Source organism: Cupressus sempervirens, chromosome 11, assembly GCF_028749045.1.
Source record: "Cupressus sempervirens isolate cs-2001-9-10 chromosome 11, ASM2874904v1, whole genome shotgun sequence".
Lineage (NCBI taxonomy): Eukaryota > Viridiplantae > Streptophyta > Pinopsida > Cupressales > Cupressaceae > Cupressus > Cupressus sempervirens.
This window is the reverse complement of record NC_143128.1, coordinates 106,422,647-106,450,111: the sequence shown is the minus strand read 5'-3', so window position 1 is coordinate 106,450,111 and position 27,465 is coordinate 106,422,647. Positions and strand designations below refer to the sequence as shown.

The window sequence follows — 27,465 nt, the reverse complement described above, 5'->3', positions numbered from 1 at the left end:
AATTGCGATGACAAGTAAAGAGAGAAACTTTATTGAAAAGTAAAGATGTGATTGAATGCAAAAGGGTGATTTGAACAAACCATTTTCAAAGTAGTAGCCAGTGGCAAGTTTGTGCAATGAACAATAATAGAGAAAGTTAAAAAGCTGTTAGCACATGACAAACAACATTAAACAGTGACAGAGGCAAGTCACTGTTAAGTTTCCAAGTCAGCGTTGATGCCTATAAATTCAGCTTTGGGGGATAGAGAATGAAAAACAGGTTGAATAACAAAGACTGAGAATTCCGATTATATTGTAAGAAGCATTCAAGATATATGACAACGAAGGAAACATTTATTCAAAGTAATCAGTAAATCTGTGAGCATCAACACTTCAATATATGAGAGAGTTGTGAATTTATGAAATGTATTTATAGGTGTTATACATCATAAATTAGTTTTATCATTTAAGACCAATGAAGATTTACCGCAATCAAAAATGAAGAATATCAAATGACGGATGATATATTATACACAGATTAATTCCAGTGTTCGAGATTTATGGCACAAATCAAAATAAGGGTTTGATGTCATTGAAGAAGAGTATTTGACCCGGCAACATGTATAATGAGTAGATCGAATACTATAATGACTTGCCAAGTTGAATAAACAATTTGAAGTATAGTCAACAATATTGTTTTGATCAGAGTTGCGTCAATGAAGCCCAAAGATTAAAACAATATATCACTATCGTTAATAAAACAGTAAAACTATTAAACGTGGCACATCATTGTATATACAACAACGAATATGGAGTCTATACCATCGAGTCGGATATGTTCGAAGGTCAAGTACTTTATGGCAATGAAGACTTCAGCAATATTATAGCACTTCTCAATAGTCGTAAATCTAAGCAGCGATAATAATATACAATCAATGAAATAAAACGATATATATTGCAGGAGTTTCAAAAAGTCTACGAGGATATTCGAACCATTGTGTGAACGTTGGAGTAAACAGATAGCATAAGCAGTGTCAACGATAAAAATAAACCAAAGCAGAAACAATGAGCGGAAAACAAAATTCATTAAAACCATAACGAATGAAATTTGTTGAATCGAAGAAAAGCAATGAAATTTTTGTAATTGCAAACGTACAAAAGAAAGCAATTTAACAAACGAAGCGCAACCGCAAATTGGGATATGGTGGAAAGAAGTCCCATATGCAGGAAAATGCGAACCAATTCTAGTGGAATTCATCCAAACACAATGTAGAGAGACTGAAAAATTAAAATAACTCACGAAACTTGTTGCAGATGCAGAAGAATGCAGGTCGTTTAATGGAGAAACCTGACACTTGTCATGGACGATGATGGTTATGAGACATTGTGTGATACATAAATACACGTCTCCTTCATTCCTCAACACGTAACACTCGTCATGTCGTGGCAGAACACTTGCCAATTGTATAACGGGACAAATTAAACAGTTAATATGATTTTAATCGTCTTGTACACCATATTATTAAAGGTAGATAGATAAAATTTTAACGTCCACAAGGCTAAAAATAGCCTATGGGACAGAACGTTGATTTTCAAATGACGTTTTCAGAATTCAAAAAAGGGACACCTTCGGCATAAAGAGAAAGCACTTGAATTCAGTTATTTAGATTAAATTATAGCACACGTGTTAATTGGTTTATATACATGCTAAGTGAATGCAGTGTATTTTTTAAGATGCTTATTATTTTTATTCTCTTGAAGGTAGCTAAATTTTTTATGGAATAGTTAGTTGGGGTCATGTGAAAAAAGAAAATATTCTTATTTTAGTTATAAAGGAAATAAAGTTGAAATTAACTTATTAGTTTTTTATTGGAAATATTTAGCTTGTTCCACTTCAGAACAGCTCTACAATTCTTCCCCCTCCCCTCCTTGACTTCTATGACAATGAGCTTGCCAAGAATGCTAAAACCACCTATGCTAGGAAATGCAGATGTGCCAAGCTGCTGTTGCCTACATTGCAGAGGCCATGGAAAGCAACCCTAAAGAGAGCTCAACCTTAAATGAAAGTAACCCTAAAAGCAGTAATGAGACTCAAGACTCTCCCCATCTAATCCGAAGACTCACCCTCCCACCCCCACCTTGCTATGACTCATTTCAATGTGGTGTCGGAAGGCTGAAAAGATTATCAGAAAGAAGATGAGCAGAACAAAGATGACTGAGCGAGGAAGGACCAAGGGAAAAAGCAAGTGTGACCTTCCCAAGGAGGAGCTGAAAATTTTGGCCAATGGATGAGGCTATATAACTTGATGACCCTACTCGTTCTTTTTGTTGTCTTTGTTCTCTGTTGTTTCTCACGTTTCCTCTCCGGACTGATAAGTTTTGTAATTATGTTACTGTGAACTCCTTTTTAACTCTTCATAGTTGGTGGGCTTATTCTCTAAGATTTTTCGCTGGTTGACTTTTTAATAATTTATATGGATGCATGATGGATTGGGGCCCTTCCCAACTTAATCAAAAACAATGTTCAAAGAGATGAGAAGAAATTTGTAAATTGTTCAATAATACAACCAAACTTGGGCTTGTACACCTGTATGCCCTTTTTACAATAGCCTCCCCATTTGAATGCAATTCAATACTATAATTTTACATGAGACCAATTAAAGGTCTAGAGGACATAAGTCAAAATTGAATATTTGAAAATAGTTCCAGACCTTTTTTTTTTCACCGTGGCACTTGTTTGTTGTCATTCCTGTTCCATTTGAAAATGAACAAGGCCAATAACAGAACTATGGTCTACCAACGAACGGTAAGCATTACTAACACCAACATCAACTTTCTTTTTCTTCTTGCATTGTTCTTGCTATGCTAGGATCTTCACAAAAATCTTCATAAGTACTATATATCAAACCTTTCCCTTTCCAACCAAGACTACTCAAAATATATTCTTCCTCATTTTCCATTTCTTTTTCGGCCTCCTCACTCAATTCATGATCATATCCCAAGAGATGCAGTAACCCATGTACCTGGAGATCAAACTCCTTGATAAATAATTTAAGCACAAGGTACTAACCAAAGGAATACACACTCAATTGAATACAATAAAATACTAGTTGAAATAGACTAACCATGAGGATCCGTATCTCGTCAATGAGAGTCTGTCCTCTTTCCTCAGCTTGTCTAGCAGCTGTCTCCACAGATATAACAATGTCCCCAAGCATAAGCTGTCATGCCATGACTCCCATCAGCATATTGTGGTTTTAATAAAAAGACAATGAGTAGTATGCACTGAATAAATCTGAGGATTGAAACCTTACAGTTGGATCTTGCAATCCAGGAATATGTTGGGACATTGAAAGAACGTCTGTTACTTCATCTTTATCACGCCACTCTTTATTTAGTTTCCGAATAAAATTATCATTACATAGCAATATCGATAGCTCTGCTACATCAAAAGCACTGAGATTATCTAATGATGTGTCTCTTGTCATGGAAGTTGAAACTTTCAACCGGTCCAATGCCACCTTCATTGCATTAGGAACATCAAGCTGAAGAATTTCAGCTATACCCTGTAAGAAATGGAAAGAAAACACGGGTAACGTATCACTTCAAAAACATAATTTAATATAAACTCTGCAGGTTTTAGAGTGAAAACAAAGAATTGAGCCTTTTACTGCTATGTTAGCTATGCCTGCAACATCAACATCCACCTAATGAAAGCAAAGATAAACGAAATAAATCTGGATTGTTCCTAATACAAACCATCTCCACTAACCTTGATGGCATATAAAAAATAAATGTCTGGAACAAGATATCTGAAATCTATTTAGTCTGTACAGAGTTAAAAGTAATGTTAACTTGAACTTAATTGTTTAATTTGACATGACATCAGAGAATTTGAACCATTAAGTTATAACAGAAAAAACAAGCACAACATCAAAGCTGCAAAACCACTTCATGTGACTAACATTAAACCACACAAAAGAATCCTCATATTTTAGTTTTTCTGAGCAATTAGCAATAGCCAAAGAGAATCAATAGACTTTAATAAGATGCATGTGGAAATAAGAACTTAAGTTTCCAAAGATCGGACATGTAGGGGTTAACAAGAAAATCATCACCGACATATCTTACCCCCTCCCCCTCACTTCCCCCTATTTATCCAGCCTAATGCAAAGTTGACACTGACTGAGCCTTCGTTGATAACATACCAATCCTTTTGTTTGCCCAAGGTTCAGGAACCCAGACTGATAAAATTGCAGAAGCCATGGAGGTCATAGAGAGAATGTGAAAGGCAGGTTTCACTAGTCTTGATAAAAATAGGTAGTTAAGACTGCTTATCAGATTTTAGCTAATATCCTTTCTGAAACGATTTGAAACCCCTGCCAAAAGAATCACTGTTCGACTATTATGGTTTATGATATTAAGATGACGAGCAACTTCAATGAAAGTCAGGTACTCAATAAATTGGGAGCAATTAATAACTACTTTTTCCAGAGGTAAAATAAGCTATATTCATTTTCCTCCATGAGTACATATTACTCTAAGAACAGATTAACAGAAGCTGGTATCAAGATGGACTATCACTTCTAATCAATGACAATAAAGCTACCACAAACACCTAATTGTTTTGATGCCATCTTGTATGACCACACTACATAGAAATATGGATTTAAGTTACAAATAATAATATGCTTTTATATTTTAAGATGGTATGCAAATAGGGCTCATTCTTTGGATGTAGAACCTATAAAAATATGACAATAAAGCTACCACAAACACCTAATTGTTTTGATGCCATCTTGTATGACGACACTACATAGAAATATGGATTTAAGTTACAAATAATAATATGCTTTTATATTTTAAGATGGTATGCAAATAGGGCTCATTCTTTGGATGTAGTACCTATAAAAATATCAATTAGCGACAATTGTTAAATTTCAAAAACATTGCAGTGACGGTCATTAGTGAAAACCATTCCAATGCACCTAAAGATTGAGGTCCATTTTTTGTCTCATTGGAAGATGGAATGAGCAGAAGCTGCTATCTCCACAGAATTCACTCTCCATGATCCTAGGGTCAAGAGAACACTTGATGCATAAATATCATCCTTTGTGAGCTTTTCAACAAAGTCTAATTTTGTATTCAACTAAAAACAGTCCTTGCTGAAGTGGAAGATTGCACAAATGGTATCTCAAATACATATTTTAATATAATGCAAAACTCCTCTCAAATATAAGGAAATTAATACAAAGAATATTCTTTTTTCTAATTTTCTATTGTTTATTATTATTACTGTTAGAATGATTTTAGAATAATTGGGAGAGGGAGGGGTGAATTAGTTATCCTCAAGTCCAGATGTACCAATTAAATTTTTGAATACTTCAAACAAATTAAATCTATTCTTTATACAGCTCGGTCTCTATAGTTACTTAACATTCAGTAGCATGCAGCTCGCTGTCCCAATAGTAACCAACTCATAGAATGTAAAACATTAAATACTAAAACATCTCAAACAACATTCCCACAAGTATGACACCAAGATTTAACGTGGAAACCCAACTTGGGAAAAGCCACCAATAACATGCTACCAAATTTTTACTCTGCTGAAGTGAGCTCTATTAGGAGCCAACCCTATTAAAGGTTATACAACACACTATTAAGTGTGACCCTGTTAAAGGATTTAATCACTAATACAATGGTTAGAAAGTAACAAGAAGTTGATCTAACAACTCACTTTGCTAATACAATGGTTAGAAAGTAACAAGAAGTTGATCTAACAACTCACTTTGCAAATACAGATCACAATATAGCTCATTTGCCAATTCATTGACTGGACTCCATTCATGTCTCCATCATTGTCTCTAATCTGCTTGGAAAATCCTTCAAGCAATCACTCTTCATTTCTACTCTACTCTACACTTCACAGCCTTTTGCTCAAGTTCACCAATCAACAAAATTAACAACTCCTAACCCTTTTTAGGTTATCCTTATGCCTCCTTAAATAGGTAGCTTTAATCTTTTGCCACTTAAAACATCATCGTTGATCTTAGGATTAGGTCAAATTCATCGAATCCTTCCATCATTTTGTTTCTTCCTTCTCCTTCTAGATACTTCTCAAAACTTCTCTTTGAATTCATGCCTAAGAATGCTCAAACACAGTTTATCTTACATTAAATGCTCCAGCTTATCAATATGTATCCTTCACGCGCTTGACTACTCCAAAAATTCAACTATGTCGGCTAGGAATCTCAATTCCTTCACAAATTGTCAAATGTTGACACTCAGTCAATACTGTGTTCCTCGGCATTGGTCATCACTAAACTCTTTTGCTCGACTTATATTGTCTTTGCTCGGACTTTTACTGATGCTCGTCCATAACTGTCACTCCGTCCACACAAGCATAACTCAGCTTCTACTATAAGTTCCTTAATCTTCTACTCTGTTGCTCGGTTTGGCCTATGCATTTGGTCCATTGATTATCTCTTCTAGGGTTCAACTCAACTATCTTCTCCACTTAGTGTTATGATTAATCAACACATTATCTTGTCAAGGTCCACCTAATCGAGTGCCCATTGTAATTCTACATAACTCAACCTTTCCATAAAGTCCTCTTGTTATCTCTTCTTCTCAAATTCTTTTCATCAATCAACTTGATATGGCACTCTACTTAGGTAGAAACTCTCTCACCAATAAGGTTTGACATCAATGACAATATAACAATTGTTCCAATTGTAGTTTCCAACAATTATTTTTTCACAATATAAAATGTAAGGGTTTAATAAAAAATTATTTTTTCACAATATAAAATGTAAGGGTTTAATAAAAATAGGCTGATTAGAAAGTAGAAAATAATGTAATAAAGTATTTCAAATTTATATTTGTCTCAAAACTTCTTACAAATGCTACTTCTATAATAAAATTAATATAATAAATTTATATTCTTCTCAAAACTTATTACAAATACTACTGAATGTTATTATTATTTCACTTAATCAGAAACATATGACCTGAACCAATAATTTATATTAATAAAAAAAACTTATCCATAACAGTAATAATAAATATAATTTATTTTTGTTTATATCCTAGCTACTATTATATTTATAATATCTTTATACTCGTATCTTAAACAAAAGTACATAAACTTTCAAAATATCATTCACAACAACATTAATTTATTTTTCTTTATATTCCAATTACTATTATATTTAGATTATCAACCAACATATGAAACTCAATTTTATTGTCTACTCGTATCTTGCACAAAATTACATGAAATTCAAAACATATTTCATCAATCACCTTATTATAAAATTCAAATTACAGAACTAGATTTGTTGCTTTTGCTGCCAGTCTTACAAGGTCACCCACCTTAGAGCTCAACTAGGCCACCACTGCTTTGGCAGCTTAGCCTTGCAACTCAAAAGCTCAACTTCAAGTGGCTGTGCTACATCACCAATAACAATTTGCAAAATGCCTACTTTGCTTGTGGTGCACAAATCAAAGCTCAACTTCACAAGTTTGAGATTTGGAGACAATGTCTCTAAAAAAAAATCTCCAATCTCTGCAAGCTTGTGATACATCTCAAATCATTGAGAAAATAAAGGAAGGCAGCACTCTTTGCTAATCTTCCAAACATTCTTCAAGACTTTCTCCGACATTGTGAGCAAGTGTTTTATACTCATGAGTATAGTCTACTCATATCTTACAAAAAATTACATGAAAATTCAAAATATATTTCATCAATCACCTTATTACAAAAGTCAAATTACAGAACTAGATTGTCTAATTCTGCTGCCAATCTTACAAGGTCACCCACCTTAGAGCTCAACTAGGCCACCACTGCTTTGGCAGCTTAGCCTTGTGACTCAAAAGCTCAACTTCAGGTGGTTGTGCTCCATCACCAATAACAATTTGCAAAATGCATACTTTGCTTGTGGTGCACAAATCAAAGCTCAACTTCATAAGTTTGAGATTTTGTAATGCCCACCCGAAGATCCTTGGGACAAGGATTTGATTCAAGCGAAGATTTTTTTTTTTTACGAGTATGAATACACATGACAACATCATATAGGGATCACAAAGATCGCAATGAAAGAGTTCACCAACAATCCGAGCAACCAACGAATCTCCAAACACTACTACCCAAACTGACACACTCAAAATAGGAAACAGGAATCCAAAACGACAACAACACAAAGAATCTAAGATCTATCAAGGCATGAAAAATTAAGTAAACCCAAAGGGTACTAGAATCACCAAAAATCGATCCCTGAAAACCAACGGAGATGCCCCCTGTTTTTCACACGAGGACCAATAGCAGATAGATTTTCGCGCAAAGATGTGCAGCATGCCATGCAAGGAAATACCTTTTGCGCGAGGATGTGCACCAAAATGCGTGAGAAAGTGTTTGGCCGAACAGCCAAGACACCCAAAATTGGTGTTGGGTTTCGCGCGCAGAAGTGCCAAAAGCCACATGAAGAAACCCAACACACCACGCAAGATCTTGCATTCTTGCGCGAGAAAGCACGATTTCACGCGAGATCCCAAGACAGCAAGCTAGAGAACAAACAGGTAAAAAGCTAAGGAATGAAGTTCCTCCACATCGGCGAGTACCGGATCCACATCTCGAGACAAGGACACTCGAACAATAACTGAAAGATGGAAAGTCAAAATCTGAATCTAAACATCCAATCAAGCAGTGAAGGGAAAGTACAAAAGGAAACATCGCAGTGTACTGAAACAACATCACAACAACTGAACAGAAATAACATCGCAATGAAGAGTACAACCAAACTAAGTACGTTGTTCCTCCCAACTATAATAGCATCATAAGACCATCGTGGGCCCTAGCCATCCCCATGCGTAACATCCCAAGCTACCAATCAAATAGTCGGTACTATCATATAAGGACGTCAATACTAAAACGAGCTACAACATAAACATAAGGAAATCTAACATGCTAGAACTAAAGCATAAGATAATCCTACAAATATGGATAACATCATCTATCACATGCTAATCAACGTAATAAGGAAATGCGTCAATGACTAACATCATCTAACATGATATATAAACATCCCAATGAAAGCATAAATCACAAGAAAACATACTCCGGAACTTGAAGCACCAAGTGAAAACATCCAACAACGGTCGCACTAGGGTAGAACCGTCTATGTACATTGGTCCCCATTAGTGGTATAGGTAGCTATGCCTCCCATCCATGTGGAACTCGTAGGCCCACTCCCATCCTGTTGATGGAGATAATAATCCAACCAAAAACACACAAAAAGCAAATGCCCATGGCTAATACTCAAGCCGGACAATAATGATGACTGAAAGTTTGAAACCAAAAACATAGATAATGCATAAACTACAAGTCCTGGTCAGACACTCAATGGGCTACTAAGTAGGTGATGACATCACGGATTGTTGCTTGGCATCGACAAGCCCAAGCTCGGATCTGTGCGGACTCAACTTCCCAACGGAAGGCTCACACACTAAAGCACTATTTTATTATCTTAAATTTTATTACCACTCACACATTATAATTAGTTATCACTTACTTAAAACTTCCTCTACCAACCCTATGGCATCACAACACCAAGCTACGAGATAGAAGCCCCCTCCATATGCTACTCTACCCTACTGATGCTCATCCAACGATGAGTGCCCGTAGGCATGCATACTCCCAACCCAACCCCAAATGATCATAACTTCCGGCAAGTCCACAGAAGATTGGGCCTCGCAAGTCACCCGACAAATATACGCGCATGCACTTGTGTGTGGCACACCAGCATCACGAAGATCATAACACAAGGACTGGATGAGAACACAATGCAAAAATACACTCAACCGAAAATAGACTCGAAGACGGATTCTACACGAATCCCAATGATGCAACAAGACCAAACATCATGAACTCGCTCAACCGGCCTCAATCTGGGAGCATGGATTCTACGCGAATCCTAATGTCCAAAAGAACCCATAACACCACGTATAAAATCACTCAACCGAACACAAAGTCAAGAGTACAGATGTGGCACGCATCCCAATGAAAAAATGAAAGTGCAACAATGGTCTGACTGACATCCAAACACTTGATCCAAGTTTACAACAAAACTCATGCCAAGAAAGCTCGAGCAAACAGGGCAACACGCAAAACAAGGTAAAAACCCCAAAAATAGAAAACTTCTAAATTAAAACTCATTTGGTCTTTGGGCACAGAACCCCAAAAATCCAATAAAATTTGGGTTCAAACACCGTATGCAAAAACGGCCAACATAATGGCACAAAACCCCAAACCCCCATCCTGAAAATAGGGAAAATCTTCATACCCGACCAACCGGGCAAAACCAGCAAACAGAAACGGAGGGGAACATTAGTTCTCAACCCCCTAACAAACAGCTACCAAAAACAAAAGCTGAAACAAAGCAAAAACAATGAAACAGGAGAGCCCTACCTCAGTCAAAAGGGCAAAATGGGAATATAAAGCATAAATTAAAAATCCCGCAGAAGTAGCCGAAAACTACGGCAATCCAAGGTCTCCTCGAGCTAGATCCAACGAAACCAACCTTGAAATGATCCTACGCCTGTAGCTCCCACAACGAACAAAACAGCAATTCCTCAAGAAGAGGATTTTGGGTTTTACTCTCAAACTTTCTAATTCAAAAGTGCAAAGTGAGGAATTAAATTCCTTTTTCAATACTTATTCACTTTTCGAGTGAAATAATCAATTAGGGCAAATAACCAGCCAACCTAGTTAAACCCCGAATCGACCTAAATGAAAACAGGTTATTCCTAGAGATAGGAATTCATCTATGGCAAAGCTACCAGAAATTAAAATTAAATAAAATTAAAAGCCCGAAAACCCAAAAACACAGAAATTTCCTTAAAAACTTTCGCAACGATGCGAACCTCTAAATGCACAGACACGCTCACTAGTCTAATCACATAATGCAAATGAGTTTGGAATTTTTTTTTCTTTTCTTTTTTTATCGATAAACGACCGAAGCCTTGAATGATTTTATTAACTTAAAAATAAAATTACAATAAAATTACATCAGCTTGATTCCGTTCAAACGGGCATTGGTAAGAAAGAATGGAGAAGAAAACCTCCAATCTTGCCCGAGACATAAAGTCCTATACAATTACATCTTAAAAGGGGCATACCCCAATGAGAACATAACCTATCAGATAAAGTTTCAAATTACATAACCTGTCAAATAAAGTTTCAAATTACATGGCGAGGGGCATACCCCTGCCAACATAGTATCTGTTATGGATATTAACTGTCAATAGAGATATCTGAATTCGTATAATCTGATGTCCATAACCACCTCTAAGCGCATAGATCTCTTGGCTAGAGCAACACTCCTTACATAAAACTTGATTGATCATCAAAGTTAGCATATAAATAACAATCATTAGAAAACCACCTATATGAATCCGAGCTATGGATAATCCTGTACTCAAAAAATGATGGTTAGTAAAGAAAAAACAGAGTGCTCAATTTTCAGAATTTCTCCAAGCCTATGCATTACACAAACAGAGTACTGAAAATCTCATGGAGAAAAACAATCGAGCTTAATCCAACCGATGCCGCAAACCCTAACCTCTAGTAGAGATCTCCGTAAGAATGCAAGACGAGTTCAAATTGGATTCGGATTACCCTTAACACCAGTTTCCAATTCATAATCCAACTACCAACCATAGGTAAATTACCATACCAATACCACTAAATAAGGATAAGAAACAAGCAGTCCAGACAAACTCCTTTCATCCATTCTCGAAACTTATCGCCAAGGGAGCCCAATAGAGATTTTGTTCTAATCATTGATCTATAGAGACACTCTGACCCAGTACCAAACCCTAGTCTTATGGAGACAAACCCTAATCTGAGACTTTAAACAAATAATATTGAATCTATCATCAATCTGGGAATATGGGACTGAATATTGAAGTTGTATCACCTCCTCTAATCGAGTACAAATCCAAAAAACCCTTAACTCGAACAGTTATATTATAATCAAGACTTAAATTTTCTCAGAACTTGCCCTAACTACAGAGCATCACTAAATCGAGACAAAGTCCTAAAGAGTTCTAAAACCTAATTCCAGCAGAAGGAACTAATCGAAGGAATGCTTGCAAAACATAATGCTAGCTAGGAATTATGAATAGCTAAATTAAACTTGAATTTAAAATATAAACCATTCAGATGTAAAAGGAATAATGCAATAATAATTAAAATTTAAAACAAAAAACCAAACCACTTTAAATCCTAAAACGTTCAAAATAAAGATAAACAGAGAAACGCTAGTAATAAACATACATCTTATATTTAGCCAAGTTTTAGTACATAATAGAAGAGAGTATAACTGCTATCATTACAATCCAAAGCTACATACATAGATTGCGCTTACATTATAGAAGGTATATACAAGCCATTGTTGATCATCTTAATAGCTTTGTATCAAACTATAACCCACCCAGACTATACATGGTACCTTATTTATCCACTTATTAACAAAACCCTAACTATACTTAGTCAAAACCCACAAAAAAACTTCAGAGACCACACCTCATTTTTAGACCACCATGATGACTTCAGAAATGTCACTGGGGTTCTCAACATGAAAGTTAGGAGGGAATTCGAAACCGGTCTTGGCCCTACTGGATTTTTCCGAATTCGGTGTGCAAAATTCAAGGGCATCCAAGTTGTCAAAGTTCACTCCCGGTTGTATGTAGGCCTTAGACAGAGTAAGGTAATTCATTAACCATTCACTGTTATCTTCAGCTATGATTCCTCGCCAACGGAGCAAAAAATGGATGTTGGCCTCCATTTTAGGCCATTCACAATAGAAAGCCAAACTCTCCCGAATTACCAGAGACCGACGTCGAAAAGCAGTTTCCAATTCAGGGGCACCCAGCGGCAATTTCATATACTTCTCTAGCAATGGGATGCGAAATTTATCATCAATACTTCTAACAACTTTCTCCAATCCCTTCCTCCAAGTTGGGACAAATATATCAGAGCAAAGTCTTATAATGGCCTCAGCTTCCACCTTTGCCCTTACCATGCAACCGATGAAGGAGCCAATGATGTCACTGTTGGTCCTCCAAGTGAATTGGTAATCAAAGACCCCTTCTCCGATGGCTCTACTAATGGCCATTCGTGACATGTCATCCACCGGGTAGAGGATCTTGTTCCATCGCTCCATCGCTCCAATTTTACATTTCTACGAAAGGCCATAGCTCAATTTTCGAATGCATGAAAGAGACAGATATTTGTTTCCATGTTTTAAGAAATGAGGTCGGCAGATGACAGTGTGAACAAGAGATCCCAAATAAAGACAAAAGAAGCCTCTAGAAGGTGTTAGCAGTGATGTCATCCGGTGATGCAACCTACTCTAGCTCAGCATTATCTTGCCTTGGTTTCAATATGATGAGAACATCATTGAATAGACCGAAGCCAACAAGGCACATAAAGGCTAATGAAGGACCATCCTAATTCATGATGGGGATAAAACTCTACACTTGTATGAAATGAGATCCCGTAAAAACTATAAGAAAATCAAGACCTTCCACATGGAAGTGAATTAGAAAGATTGATATAACTAATAAAGACCTAACCCGAGGGGATGAGATAAGTCATATGTATATAAGAATATATATATATAGGAATGTTCATAGATGAGAACAATAAAAGAGAACTAATGAATATATATATGCATACATATATGTGTGTGTGTGTGTGTGTGTAAATATATCTATATATGTGTGTGTGTGTGTGTGTGTGTGTGTGTGTGTGTGTGTGCGTGTGTGTGTGTGTGTGTGTGTGTGTGTGTGTGTGTGTGTTTGTAAACATATATATGTGGGGGTATCCAAAAGGAGTATTAATGTGAAAAGATGAAGAAAACCGAAACTGAGAAAATAATTGGAGAAGAAGAAAGTCAGATGAGAGGATAGGGCACAAACCAAAATAAGAAAAACCATCATTATTCTGGCAGAGGCGAATGATCCTTAATGATAACTGAATTGGCCCCATCTGCCCCCAAATATGCTAAACTATCCACTATCTGATTGCCTTCCCTATAAATGTGACAGTTCCTGCAATCTGCAAACTCGTCTAGACGAGCAAGGACCTCTTCTAGATTGGAATTGAGTACCCAATTGGGGGTTGTTCGTTTTCTAATCGCATTTAAAATGATTTGTGAATCTCCCTCTATAATAACTTTGGTTAATTTCAATTTGTGGCACAATTGAAGTCCTTGTTTCAATGCTTCTAATTCCGCAAGATTATTTGAAGTAGGTTGAATAGACAGCTTTTTTGGCTATCCAGTGACCATCCTCATCATTAATGATGCATCCAATGCCGGCCTTGCCAGGATTACCTCGGGCAGCACCGTTAAAGTTCAATTTAGCCCAACCATTTAAGGGGGTGACCCATCTACAGTTAGCTCTAGCCTCCTTGCTATTCTTTAGATAAAAAAACGGGGGGTTGATCAATTTAGCCCAATTCTTCTTCATTTGCTCATCCCATATGGAAAAGGAGCCTTCCTCTTTCTAGGTATTTCTGAGATGCGAGTTAGTAGTTTCCACAATACTAGCTTTGATTTTTGTAATTAATTCTCCAAGTTCCAATTCTTGGTTGTGAAAGATATGCTGATTTCTTTCCTTCCAAATTTCCCATATCAAAATGGAAGGACAGATATTCCATAGTTTATTGTAAACACCCTTGACCTGGCTAGTGGGCCATCCCTTGAGCACGTTAGGCAAAGAATTCGGGAACGGTGTCAACCATCCCAACATACTCCTAAGCCATTCCGAACATTTTTGGGAAAAGGGACACCTGAATAGAATGTGATCAAAGTCTTCACTGTTTTGCTTACATAAAACATATCTAGATGGACCTTGCAAACCAAACTTCCTCATCCTATCCATGGTCAGAATTCTGTTTTGGAATGCTAACCATAAGAAAAAAGCTACTTTACGGAGACATGAAAAGTCCCAACACAGCTTGAGCAGAATATCCACATTGTCCCATCTTTGAGAGTCTAAAATAGCCCTATATCCATTTTTCATGCTATAATTACCATTGTTAGAGGCTGCCCATATAAGTTCATCTTTCTTCTCAGATTGCCTAATCCTTCTATCTTCTAACAGCTTTTGATAGACTTTAATTGTTTCGACATCCACGTCCAAGTCCTCCAAAGATTTCCACACCCATTTTGGTTTACCATCTTCATAAACCACTGTCCTACAGTCGCGAACTCTGATTCCCCATAGAGAAATTAATTTGTCTTTGAGATCCTTAATTGAGCAACTAAGATGCAAAGGGGGGTGACCATCCCACAAGTCTTCCCAAAACAAAGCCTCATCGCCCTTACCTACAGCCCAAGTCAAGTACTTTGAGATCAAATGTCGACATTTTAGCATAAAGTTCCAACATTCCAACCCTTTCGGAGGGTGTTTCATCCTGAAGATTGATAGAGGATCCTACTCATTTAAGTATTTATTGTATATTATCTTGGCCCATTTTATCATGTCTATCCTTATAAAGGCACCAAATGAGTTTTGCCCCTAGTGCTTCATTTTGCCATTGTAGATTCTTGATCCCTAAACCACCCAAGTCCTTAGGTTTGCAGATTTTCTCCCATTTAATGAGCGCCAATTTTTTGTCCTCTTCACAATCTTTCCAAAGAAAATTCCGCATTTTGGATTCAAATTTAAGGAGGTTCCATTTAGACAATGGCAAGCAAGATAATAAGAAGGTTGGGATGGCTGATAATACTAATTTGATCTTAGTACATTTTCTGGCCTTTGTTAGCCATCTATCCTTCCAACAGCCGAGTTTGGCATCCATTTTTTCAAAGGTATTACACCACACCTTGCTGGATTTCAGCCCTTTTTCTAGGGCAATTCCTAGATACTTGCAGGGGAATTGACCTTTTTTGTATCCCATGATTTTGCAGATCTGTTGTTCCAATGTTGGTTTCGTATTCATAAAGTAAATCTCAGATTTGAGCTCATTAACTTTTTGACCAGAAGCTTTTGTATATGCTTTAATAATGGATTTTAGACCCAGAGCCTCATCTATCCTACTTTTGCCCAGCAATATAGTGTCATCAACATATTGTTCGTGTGTGATATTGGGCATATTTTTAGTGACCGAAATACCTAATATTTTTTGCCTATTATATGCATCGGTCACTGCTCTCCCAAATGCTTCAGCCATGATGATATAAAGGGAGAGGGATAATGGGTCTACCTGTCTAATGCCTCTAGATATATTAAAGTAGCCTTCCGGTGTTCTGTTAATGAGAATCGAGATTTTGGCAATAGATATGAATTTGTAAATAAGGTTGATCCATTGATGAGAGGAGCCAAAAGCTTCCAAAACCTTACAGAGAAATCTCCAATCAACCATGTCGTATCCTTTTTGAATATCCAATTTCATGAACATACATGGCTCTTTGTTACTACGAGCTGAATGGATTGTCTCTTGAATGGTAATAATACCATCTAGAATAGATCTGCCTGGCACAAAACCCGTTTGTTCTTCTGATATAATTTTAGGAAGTATATCCTTTAACCTTTTAGCTAAAATTTTAGAGAAAATTTTATACACCGGATTGCATAACGCAGTGGGTCTGAAGTCTCCTGGGGTTTCAGGTTCGAACTTTTTGGGAATCAAGGTGAGGAATGAATGATTGATCTCCGATAAAAGAGCACCCCCATTTCTAGATGCTTTAATTGCTTTCCAGAGGTCTACGCCTATAATATCCCAACATTTTTGATAAAAGAAGGCTTGGAAGCCATCTGGGCCTAGAGATTTATCCGGATTCATTTCAAACACCACCTTTTTGACTTCTTCCAAAGAGATAGGTTTGTTTAGAACCTTATTATCTTCCGTAGTGACAATTTTAGGAATCACTTTAACTAGATTAGCTTGTGCTGATCTATTAGACCCTTCATAATTGTTTAAAGTATTCTGAAAATATTTAATGAAGGTGTCTGCAATTTCACTCGGTTTATCTATCATAATGCCCAAATGATCCGTAATAGCAGTTATTTTGCTCTTTGATCTGTTATATAAAGTAGAATTATGGATGTATTTCATGTTCCAGTCTCCTTCATCTAACCATTTTTCTCGAGATTTTTGCCTCCAAAAGATTTCCTCTTTGGTTAGAATATCCTCTTGCCTTGCTAATAGGTCTTTTTTTCGCATATAGTTGGCATTGTCCATCCCTTTCTTAATCACTTCTGAATTTAAGTCCTTTAATTGTTTTTCTATATCTAATTTTTCTTTTAAAATATTGTTGAAGTGCTCCTTATTCCATCTAAGGATTTGTTCCTTGAGCATCCTCATTTTGGCAACAAATACGAACATCTTAGATCCTTCAAAATTGTCCTAAGCCCACCATTCTTTGATGTTATTAATAAAGCCGGAATCTAAGAACCACATTTTCTCACATTTAAATGAATTCCTAGCAGGTTTGTGTGGTTCTGAAAATTCGAATCTGATCGGAAAGTGATCCCCAACAACAGGTAGCATGGAAGAGTGAAAATTCAAGTTATTAGCATCAAGGTCCCCTTTTATCATGAACCTGTCTAGTTTTTCCGCTATGTATGCAAAATCTTGTCTCCTATTGTTCCATGTATAAATACCATTACTAATTGGTATATCTATCAAGCTATGCGAATTGTACATACCTTGAAGTCCTTAGAAGCTTGCGATAATTGCTGATTACCACCTATTTTTTCATTAATATCTAAAATTGTGTTAAAGTCTCCTCCTAATAAGAACAAATTATCTTTAAAATTATTTATAAAAGAGCAAATTTCTTCCCAAACTAATTTTTTACCGAGGCCGGTAATAGGCCCATAGATATTAATGAGGATGAATTTGAGATCAGATTTTAGGCTCAGAACCCAGCCACTCATCCAATTGTTACTTAAATTAATGATATTTATATCTACCTTCCTAAGGTTCCAAAGGATCCCTAAACCCCCTGAAGCTCCTATTGATTCTTGAGATATTGAATTCCATAAACAGAACATTTTATCTAATTTAGGAATTTCCAACTTATTTAGTTTAGTTTCCTGAATGAGAACAATGTCAGAATCAAAGGATTTGAGGTTACGTTTTAATAACCTCTTTCTACTGGGGGCATTAAGGCCCCTAGCATTCCATGTTGTGATCTTCATGCCTCCTTGGGAAGGCACTTCCCCTTCCCCACATTAAAAATCTGATCAATCTTTTGTTGTTCTCTATTGTGCCCGTCTACTTCTTTGAGTTCTTTTAGTGATCTTCTACCTCTTTTGCCTTTCGTTTTACCACAGATAGGAGATTTAAGCCCTTCTTGGTTCATGTGAATTCCCAGCTGATCTAGTTTAGCTTCTGCCATCTTAGCTGCACCAATTTTTCCTTCGGGGCTCCTTTCCTTTTCTTCTTGTACTAATTCTTTAAGTAGCTGATACACAAGGCCAGAATGATTCTGTAAGTCTGCATCTGATCCCACTATGTTGTTTTTGATGATATCTTTGTCCTTTTCCTCCTGCACAGAACCTTGCTCTTTCATCAGAGATTGGCTCAGATTATTATCCTCCTTTTCAATATTTAGTAAGTCTTTCCTTAGGTCTTCATATGTGTAGTTACTCCCTCCTAATTTGTGGATTTCCTGAATTAATTCCTCTTTTTGTGCATCTATACTTTCATCAATATTTTCAACACAAAAAACCTGAACCAGCTGGTCGGTAAGATGGTTCAAACTGTCTTCTTCTGATTTAAATATGCTCAATTCCCCCATTGTTGAATCCAAGCTACTGTCCTTATTCAAAAAATCCTGAAGTTCTTTTAATGGTACCTTATCTACTGTTCTTATGTTCATATCCCTGCTCTGATGGCTGCTGCTAGGAGTGAATGGAGAGCTCTTTGAAGTTGTTGGTGTTTGCCAAAACTTGCATAGCTTTCTGGATGCCGGTGATGGAGTTTTGTCTGCCATGTCTTGAACCTGAATATGCTCCAATTCACTTGTTTCCTTCTGTATTATAGAATCCTCTACTATTTTCTCTTCAAAGTTGAATAGTAAATGATTCTCAATATCCTCTATAATACTCCCTTTATTATCCCTTTTGGTTTCTGCTTGTTTGCTGCTTGAGATCTTTTCCTACTCAACACCTTTATTTGCAAGATTTAAGATAGGTATAGGATGCTTTTCCTTAGGTGCATTCTCTGTCTTTTTCAACTTTGCTCTCTCCGAGGTTCCGTTTTCTCTTTATTCATTTATTTGCTGCTGCTGAGAAGGCAGAGGCTCTCTATTTCCACTCTTACTTGAGTCCTTGTTGCTTTTAGATGTTTTCCTTTCCCTTTTTGCCTTTTGTTTTTTGCAGGACAGGCCATCAATTACCAGATCTGCTTTTTCTTTGTAATCAGTCACTATTATTGATTTAAGCCTTCCTTTGTCTACTGGAGGATCCTCTATCCTTCTGATGCTTGTCTCTTTTGTGTGAAGCGGCTCTGCCTGGAATACATACTCTTCCTGAGATTTTCTGGAAGATTCTGCTCTATGTATTTCTGGTTCCTTTTTCTCTTCATTATTCTCATCCAAGGAAACTTACTTCTGAAATCCGAAGTGAAGTGAGTGCGAGAGTTTTGAGTCTGATTTTACTGATATCCTCTAATTTTAAAATTTCAGATATTTTGCCTTCATAGATGTGAAAGTTAAGATCATATGAAGCTTTGTTAGCAATTACTTTCTTTTGAAACTTTGTTAGCAATTACTTTTGAAACGAAGTATTATTTGGTGTGTAATATTTGCAATTGTGCAAAGGTTTTCGTTATGTTATCAAAAAATTGAAGGGAATGATATTGGCTAGTGAGATTATCCTCCCACCTCGCTATTGTTGAAATTCTCTGTAAGCTTACACATGTGAGCATGTTAACATATTTTCCTAGTTCTTTGTTTTCTTTTTGTATTTTAGAGAAAGCATGGAAAGAGTGATCTTGAGGCAGCTTGCAAGTTGTCATGCACACTGCAGATGGATTGGTTCCCTACCTCAAAAGGGAAGCTTGCTTGTGCTGACAAAATTCTACTCTTTTTAAGTTGAAGCTATCAATGATGGTGATGCAAGGGATGTATCCTTACAAGTGCGACCAAGCATTGTTAGGGATCTTTTTCAAAGAGTTTATAATCATTTTTCAAAACTTTAGGATGTTTTTGTTGGAAATTGGTGTAAAATATTGGATTTCTTGGAATGATGAGGACACTAAATTTAGAGTGCAATATGTACAGAGGAAAGCATCCTAAAGTGGGCATGGTCATGACAATTTAAGAGCAAAACATTGTAGACATGTGTGCATACATCTCTCTTCCCAAGTACAGCAACAATAAGGGCTTCTCTAAGCTCTCTTGTCGCATTGTATGCAACATCAGCAATCTTATAAAGGTGCAGCAATAGGAGCATATGATGGTTCTTATAGTTACAAGGAAAACAGTTATCTTGATCTCAGCAAGCACAAAGTTAACAAAGAGGATACACAAGCCTATAAGGAGAAGATGGTAAGAGAAAACTTGTGCATTCTATTATGTGCCACATTCCCAAGACCATGGGGCATGATCTCAAGGGTCCATACATTTATGTCAATTGGCCTTTTTATAGAAAATATGGGCATGCATTTGCGTTAAGCCACTAGCGACAAATCCAAATTCAGTCCTGACTTCCTTTACCAAAGAAGTCAGAGATAGGATTTGGTGGACAATAGCTCACAAAAGTGGTACCTTATATGTCAAATGAAGTAAAATCAGCCTTGACGGAAAAACATTAGATAGTGAATGACACCACAACAACTAAAAATTTGAGTAAACATTGAGGTGAAGTGTTTCCAATTTAATGGTGTGCTTCACATCAAGGATTCAATTAGAAATAAAGTCATGACAGATCCATGTACACCAAAATGATCCTAATCTATTTTTTAGCTGATAGCCTTTATACTGGGATAACCCACACCAAGCTCGTCATACGTCTTATGCTCAGAAATGGTCAGGCCAAAATCTCATACTAGAAAACTTATTAATTGTGAGCACATAGTGTGAGCCCATTCAGACAAGCATTGTAGTCCGCATCATTACAAAATGCACCGTATCCATAGCAACAATCTTGGCTGCTTGGTGTGACAGTTGTTTCATGCGGAGACATACTAGCACAACATCGCACCCTAATAACACCAATGGTTTATAACTTCAACTTTGGTTGCTTGACATTTTGTCAAACACTTGAATGCAATTCTGATACCACAGTAATATCCTGTGTAAATTTTATCACAATTTGCTGTTATGAAGTTCAAGGAATATTAGCAAACATTTAGCATACAATGTCTGAAACCACCATTATGAATTTTCTCATTGTCTTCTTTAGGTTGAAAGGTTGCACATGAAGTTATTTCTCTTCATTCATGATATTTATCTTTCCACGAGTCCATTTGATCAAAGGCTTCAAGCTCATGCCTCACATAACTTGAAGTATAACTTAGCTTTTGTAATTTAAAAATTAAAAACAATTATTTCCCTCCACAACTTAGGCATATTAAATGCACTTTTTAAAATAAGAATTAATTCACTTAGTACTTTATAATAGTTCATTTAGTTATGAATTAAATAAATTCAACTGATAACATCATTTGAACTAATAGCTTAATAATTCTTTCAAAAGTACCACACCAAAAGGAAAATGCAATAAGTTTACTAATAGAGATTATCACCCAAGTGTCATGCTAAAAGTAGCAACTGAACAATACCAACTTACCATATTTAGTATGTCCCTCAAACAAAGCCAACTGACAAATGAGTCAATCACTATGTATAACATGAGTCTAAGTGCCCTTGTCAGATATAGCACTGACCCTATATTAACTTACTATATATGGTAAGTCCCAAACTAGAAGCTTTGTCAATGTTCCCACAACTCCATGCTACTACGAACTGTTCAAATGCCCTGCTCAAAATAGTAACCCTAACTTTCCCGAAACAATAATTTAGTATAAATAGAAAGTGTGCCAATCTAACACAAATGAAGAGCAATCTTAGACATCCCTGACTACTAGAGTGGGAATTGGCCTCTAGCTCTACACCTGTACCCTCTGAACAACTCCATTAGCCTATGAGGGTCGGGAAATATGTTAATCCATTGAAAGATGACACTCACGAAAAAGGGGACATTATGCACATCAAGAGCAAAACGAATTTCTAAAACCACTTTGTAAGAAGTTTATTAATGCCATCAATGCACAAAAGCTTCTTTCATTGAAATCTTAGGTTATGCAATTTTTTGGTCATATTCTAGAGCTCTTTTGTGGTTTTCCTATTGGGGTTAGCTTTTGTTATGTCTAAAGCCTAGAATGTTCTTTACTATGATTATTCTAGAGCTCTTCTTGTGCTTTTTCTATTAGGGTTGGTGTGGGTGAAGCCTATATAGGGTTTTGTTGGGTTTATAGCCTTGAAAGTTGTTCACAAATGATTTTGGAGCTAGGGCTTTTGGTGTTGAAAGTCGGGAAATATTGTTCGCAAATTAGTTTGGCGATAGGTTTTTCTTGTTTTTAAGCCTAGAAGAGGATTATGCCTATATCACCAATAACGAAACATGTGAAAAACTGAGGCGAGGTAGGGCTCTATTATGCACAACCAGGTAATGAGAATCAAGAAAGAGGAGAGTCTTAGGAGCAATATTTTAAAGTGAAAAATAACTCCTTTAGATTGTGCAGCTAATTTGCATCTAACGGCTCAAAACAAGGATCTTCTTGTAAAAAATTACAAATGGCCTTTTCCTTCGCCCCTCAATATAAAGGACAGTTCAAGACCTTTGTTTGTGATTTGGTGGATAATGATTTCATTGTAGGACTTCTATATAAGCTCAGGCATGCATCAAAAAATGCTAACTAAAATATGTCCTTAAAAATGGTTAGCATTGCCTCTGAGTTGGCTGCCTCATAGTTGTTTTTTATGTGTTGGCTCTGAAGGCCTATAACAATTTTTATGGGCTTGTTTGGTGGCATTGAATTTGTATAGGTGATTTCAATGAATTTTACAGACATTGTTTGTTTGAGAATGTTGTATTTTTCTTTCCAAATGTGTTGAGAAAAGCTAAGATATTTTTGCTTCAAAAACCTCGCTTCATTTCTTAAAATAGAACAATAGAGTGTGTTTGTATAATTGAAACATGTGGTGGTCCAGGTTCTTGATAGAATCAACTTCATGGGCATGCTAAAAACCAACTATAGGCGAAAAACAAAATGAGATGAGGAATTGAGTTCTACAAAACAATGAAAGCCCGACTTTGGGCAAAAGCCAATGCAAAATAATGATGTATGCAAAAAGACCGAATTCCACGCATACATAAGGAGGAAGAGAAGGGGGGGGGGGGAGGAGGAGGAGGACAATGTACTCATTTTGCATACATGGAAAAGTAAAGATATAATTATTTCACAAGATGTCTCCTTAAACAAGACAATTATCACTACAAATCTTTTCATGTTAGTGCCAAAATGTCATTACTACATACATATTTTACTATCAATGTAACCATTGCACCTCATTAAGGCACACGTACTAGCAATATTTTATCATGAGCATACACCAATAAGTGAATACTATTTTGCAATGGAAAATGGCATGGTGAGTGTTTTTGCGAATGAAGTTATAAAGGAAGAACTTTTCCTAGTCATAGATTCAACCATATTCTTCGCTGATGTACATAGGATCCTCAGAATCAAACACCCGAGGAATGTTAGAATAACAATAATTATCAAATGCACTATCACTTGTATGACGTCCAGTTTGTGTGGGAGCTTTTGTAAAACTAGGACTCGTGGAAAAACATGCTAAGCAACAAACCTATTTGAAGATGGAGGCACTAGCGGTTGGAGGAGATTCAACAAACTCTTGTCAATCACTAGAAACAGGACCAAAAAAGATGTTTAGAGACATACCTAGCTATGCCAAAAATAACTAAAGCCAAAGTTAACTTTCAAGTAGTAATGGTACCATCTTGTATCATTTGAAATCAAGGTGGCACTCATCTATAATGATGGCTCATACACAAAAAAGGACTTAAATCTCAAATTAGTTATGTTATCATTGGATGTGTCCTAATCGCATTTGCTATGTGAGTGATTCGATGCGTTTGTCCTCAATCACATTTGTTGAGTGATAATGATTAAATGTAATTGTCTCTGATCAAAGTTGGTGATTATGATTGGATGTGTTTGTCTCCAATAATAATTGTTGTAAGCAAGCGTGTGTGTCCTTGTTCATAACTTTGATGTTGGATAGATGTGATTGTCAATGTCCTTATATAAACATATTGTAGTACATTAGATAGATCTGTTAGTCCCTTTCATTGGTTCTATGGGAAGATGAGTCCTTCCCGAGGTAACACCAAGTTTTCCAAATGGGTATGACAGGGAACAATAGAATAAGTTTTCGAGACAGCAAATATTTTGCCAATTGTGGGGGCATCTAGAGGATGGCAAAGGGGATAACATAGGGGACAGCTATATAAACTTAGATAAAAGTATAATATATAGGACAATTTAAAATATTCATATGAAAACATGGACAAAGCATGAACTTGTATGTTATAGAACCTTAAAGTTAAAATATAAGAATTAGAAGAATTCTTATGCCAACTTTGTGTTATTTTAAGAATCAAAGTCAGACTTCCTCAAGAATCAAAAATAAAAGTCCCCTAGGCATCTCAAATTTGGGACATAAACCAAGGATGCATCCCACACAATGTAGATTCTCTCATATCCTTGCATGGGGTTTGAAAGCATGGTTAGAGAAGTCCACTACCATTTATCATAAGTAGATATGCATGTCCTCACTCACACCTTGTGTTGTTAATGAACTACTGACATGGTCATCAAGTATTGTTGATCCACCTATTCAAATTTGGAGATTGATGTACTACGAGGGTTCTTGGGAATATTGCATCATTCTTGTAAGCTATTAGTGTGTCATATAGAAATTATTTGTTAATTGGTTGTAGTTTATTTGTTTGTATTTTGAGTTGTAAACAACTCATGTATGTTAAGGAGTTGTTATTAATACGCTCATATAATAAATGGAGCTCCTATAAAGATGAATGAATAATATAGGAAGAGGGGATACTATAATGTGTGTACTATTTGCAGCTATGAGAAAATATTTTAATAAAAATATGTCAATGTGGGATCTCCATACCCAATATTAGAGATGTGCCTCATCATAATACTAATTAGAATTCCACAAATATAATTATCTTGGTGAAGATGTTTGAATTTCAAAGATATAAGTTGAAAAATTATTGTGGACATCTTCTTGGTGAAGATGTTTGAATTTCAAAGATATAAGTTGAAAAATTATTGTGGACATCTTCCTCGAGTTTTATTCTTCAGTGAATCCAATTTGAGGACATGTTGAAGCTCGCTAAAACGAATAGAAATTTGGCTGGCAATTGCATATTTATTTGTAATTATTTCATGGAAAAGCTAGAATCTGGTGCCTTTTTTCAAATAATTAATGGTAACATGTTTCATTAGTTTTCGATAAAAGAAACTACAGAAACAATACCAGATTTGTTCAGATTGTTCACGGAATGGCCAACATTCCACAATACAAAAGATGATCCTATAAAATCTTACAGTGGAATCTAGGTCAATTGTGAAATTCAACTCAAAATAGGGGCGAGTATAAATCTATGTACATTTATTTTAATATATTATTTCATTAGCTGTAAACATTCCCAAATTCTGGGAAAAACAAAATGATATCCCCAGAATACATCCCCTATCCTACAGACTACTCGCTATCCTCGAAGTTTACAATTCTTTAACGAATATAAAATTTTAATAGCATCCCCTGGGTTTAAGAACAGAAAAATAATATCGTGCTAAAGCAACTAAAGATAGGACTGCACATTATGAAACCTCACAAATTTCCCATATCCTTTTTTCATACGGATCTTCAACTATACATATTGATTAAAAACCATGGCAAAAATTTATATCAAAACCTTAAAACATAAGAGACTGCGTTTCGAATGTTTTTATTAACAACACCTAGAGGTTATAAAATTAACAAAATTTTTGAAAAAAAAAAAAAAGGAAAAGTCAGCTTTTCCTAATCCGCGGACGACGGACTTAATAACAAAAACAAAGGGAAAAAATGCGATTTAATATACCAATCCTAAAAAAAAATTGATGGATTTTTTTATTCCAAAACTACAGAGCGCGATTTTAAACAACTATTCTCATTTTTGTTTGCAATTTACTCGTAAACCTTGTGTGAAAAAAATAGAACGCCATACCAAAACTTCCTGGTCATCCTCCGGTATCTCTTCTTCGATCCCAATCTGCGCCTCCAACTCCAGCTCCTTCTCTATTTTTTCCGGCAAAGGTTTCGTCACAGTCGGCAACTGCCACCTCCTCCTTCGGGCTCTCACCGGTAAATATGCCCCTCTCTTTTGCCCTATTTCTGACAAATTCTCGACCTTTGCCATCCATGGCTCGTTTAACGGCCTGGAGAGCACCGTCCTAGCAAATAATTTCCGATAAGGTCCAAGAGATTTGAACCCGCAACCTCGTTGTACATGCAGAGAGCGAGAGGTGAGAAATGGAGTTAGATTTACGGTTGGTATTTTGTTTAAAATAAAACAGCGCACTGCCATTTGTTTATTTTTCAGTTCAGTATCCTGCCTCTCCCTCTGCGCCAAAATGCTAGAAATGACCGCATTGGTTTTGATGCGAAGAACATGCGAGATCCTCGGAAACTTGTCGTTATTGGCATAGAAAAGGAAGCCTCCTTTTGAAGGTCTTAAGTTCAAAATTCGCATTGTTATCATATGAAAAAAAAGGTTCTAATAGATTGTTTGTTTTGGGGATGAAAAAAAAAGTTTTTAATAGATTGTTTGTTTTGGGGATAGGCTAATCTCTATCTAAAATGTCCTAAAGACAAAACTCTTTTTTTTTTCCTAATTTTTTTTTTTGTTTTGTACTACAAACTATGTAGATCATGAAGATCAAATAGTTTAGATGGAGGATAGTTGGATCCTTTGTTTGGGGTATTTGTTTTGAACGCTCCATTTTGGGTTTGAAGAGCGAGAAAAAGGTTGGAAACTAGCATTTCCATTCTAAAGAGGTGCAATGTTTTGGTTGATATCAAACTATATTTACTATTATATTATTTTAATAAAAAAGTTTGACGATATATAAGATTGTGTATTTTTCTCTTTTTTCCCTTTATCTAAATAAAAGATTATAGATAGCATCATTTGAAAAAGGTGAACTACATGTTTTTGAAAAATTATCATTTTGTGCACATTTCAATTTCACAAATTTGTACATTTTGAATACAATAGTTTGCTCAACTTACATCCTATATTATCTCTCAATTATTTGTGGTGATGTCTTTGGAGAGTCTTCCAATATTATTTTGATAAAATCTT

General features: G+C 36.0%; 1 protein-coding gene across 1 annotated transcript; it reads right to left on the bottom strand.

The window, feature by feature from the left end:
- Window positions 1-2,512: 2,512 nt before the first annotated feature.
- LOC149528434 (endoribonuclease YBEY, chloroplastic-like) lies at window positions 2,513-26,868 on the bottom strand. Its single transcript, XM_089810125.1, has 4 exons — window positions 26,329-26,868; window positions 3,294-3,545; window positions 3,105-3,200; window positions 2,513-3,002 (listed from the first exon to the last, which is right to left on the bottom strand). Exons 1-4 carry the CDS (start codon window positions 26,860-26,862, stop codon window positions 2,808-2,810), a joined length of 1,077 nt encoding a protein of 358 aa, XP_089666251.1. The 5' UTR covers window positions 26,863-26,868; the 3' UTR covers window positions 2,513-2,807.
- Window positions 26,869-27,465: the final 597 nt, after the last annotated feature.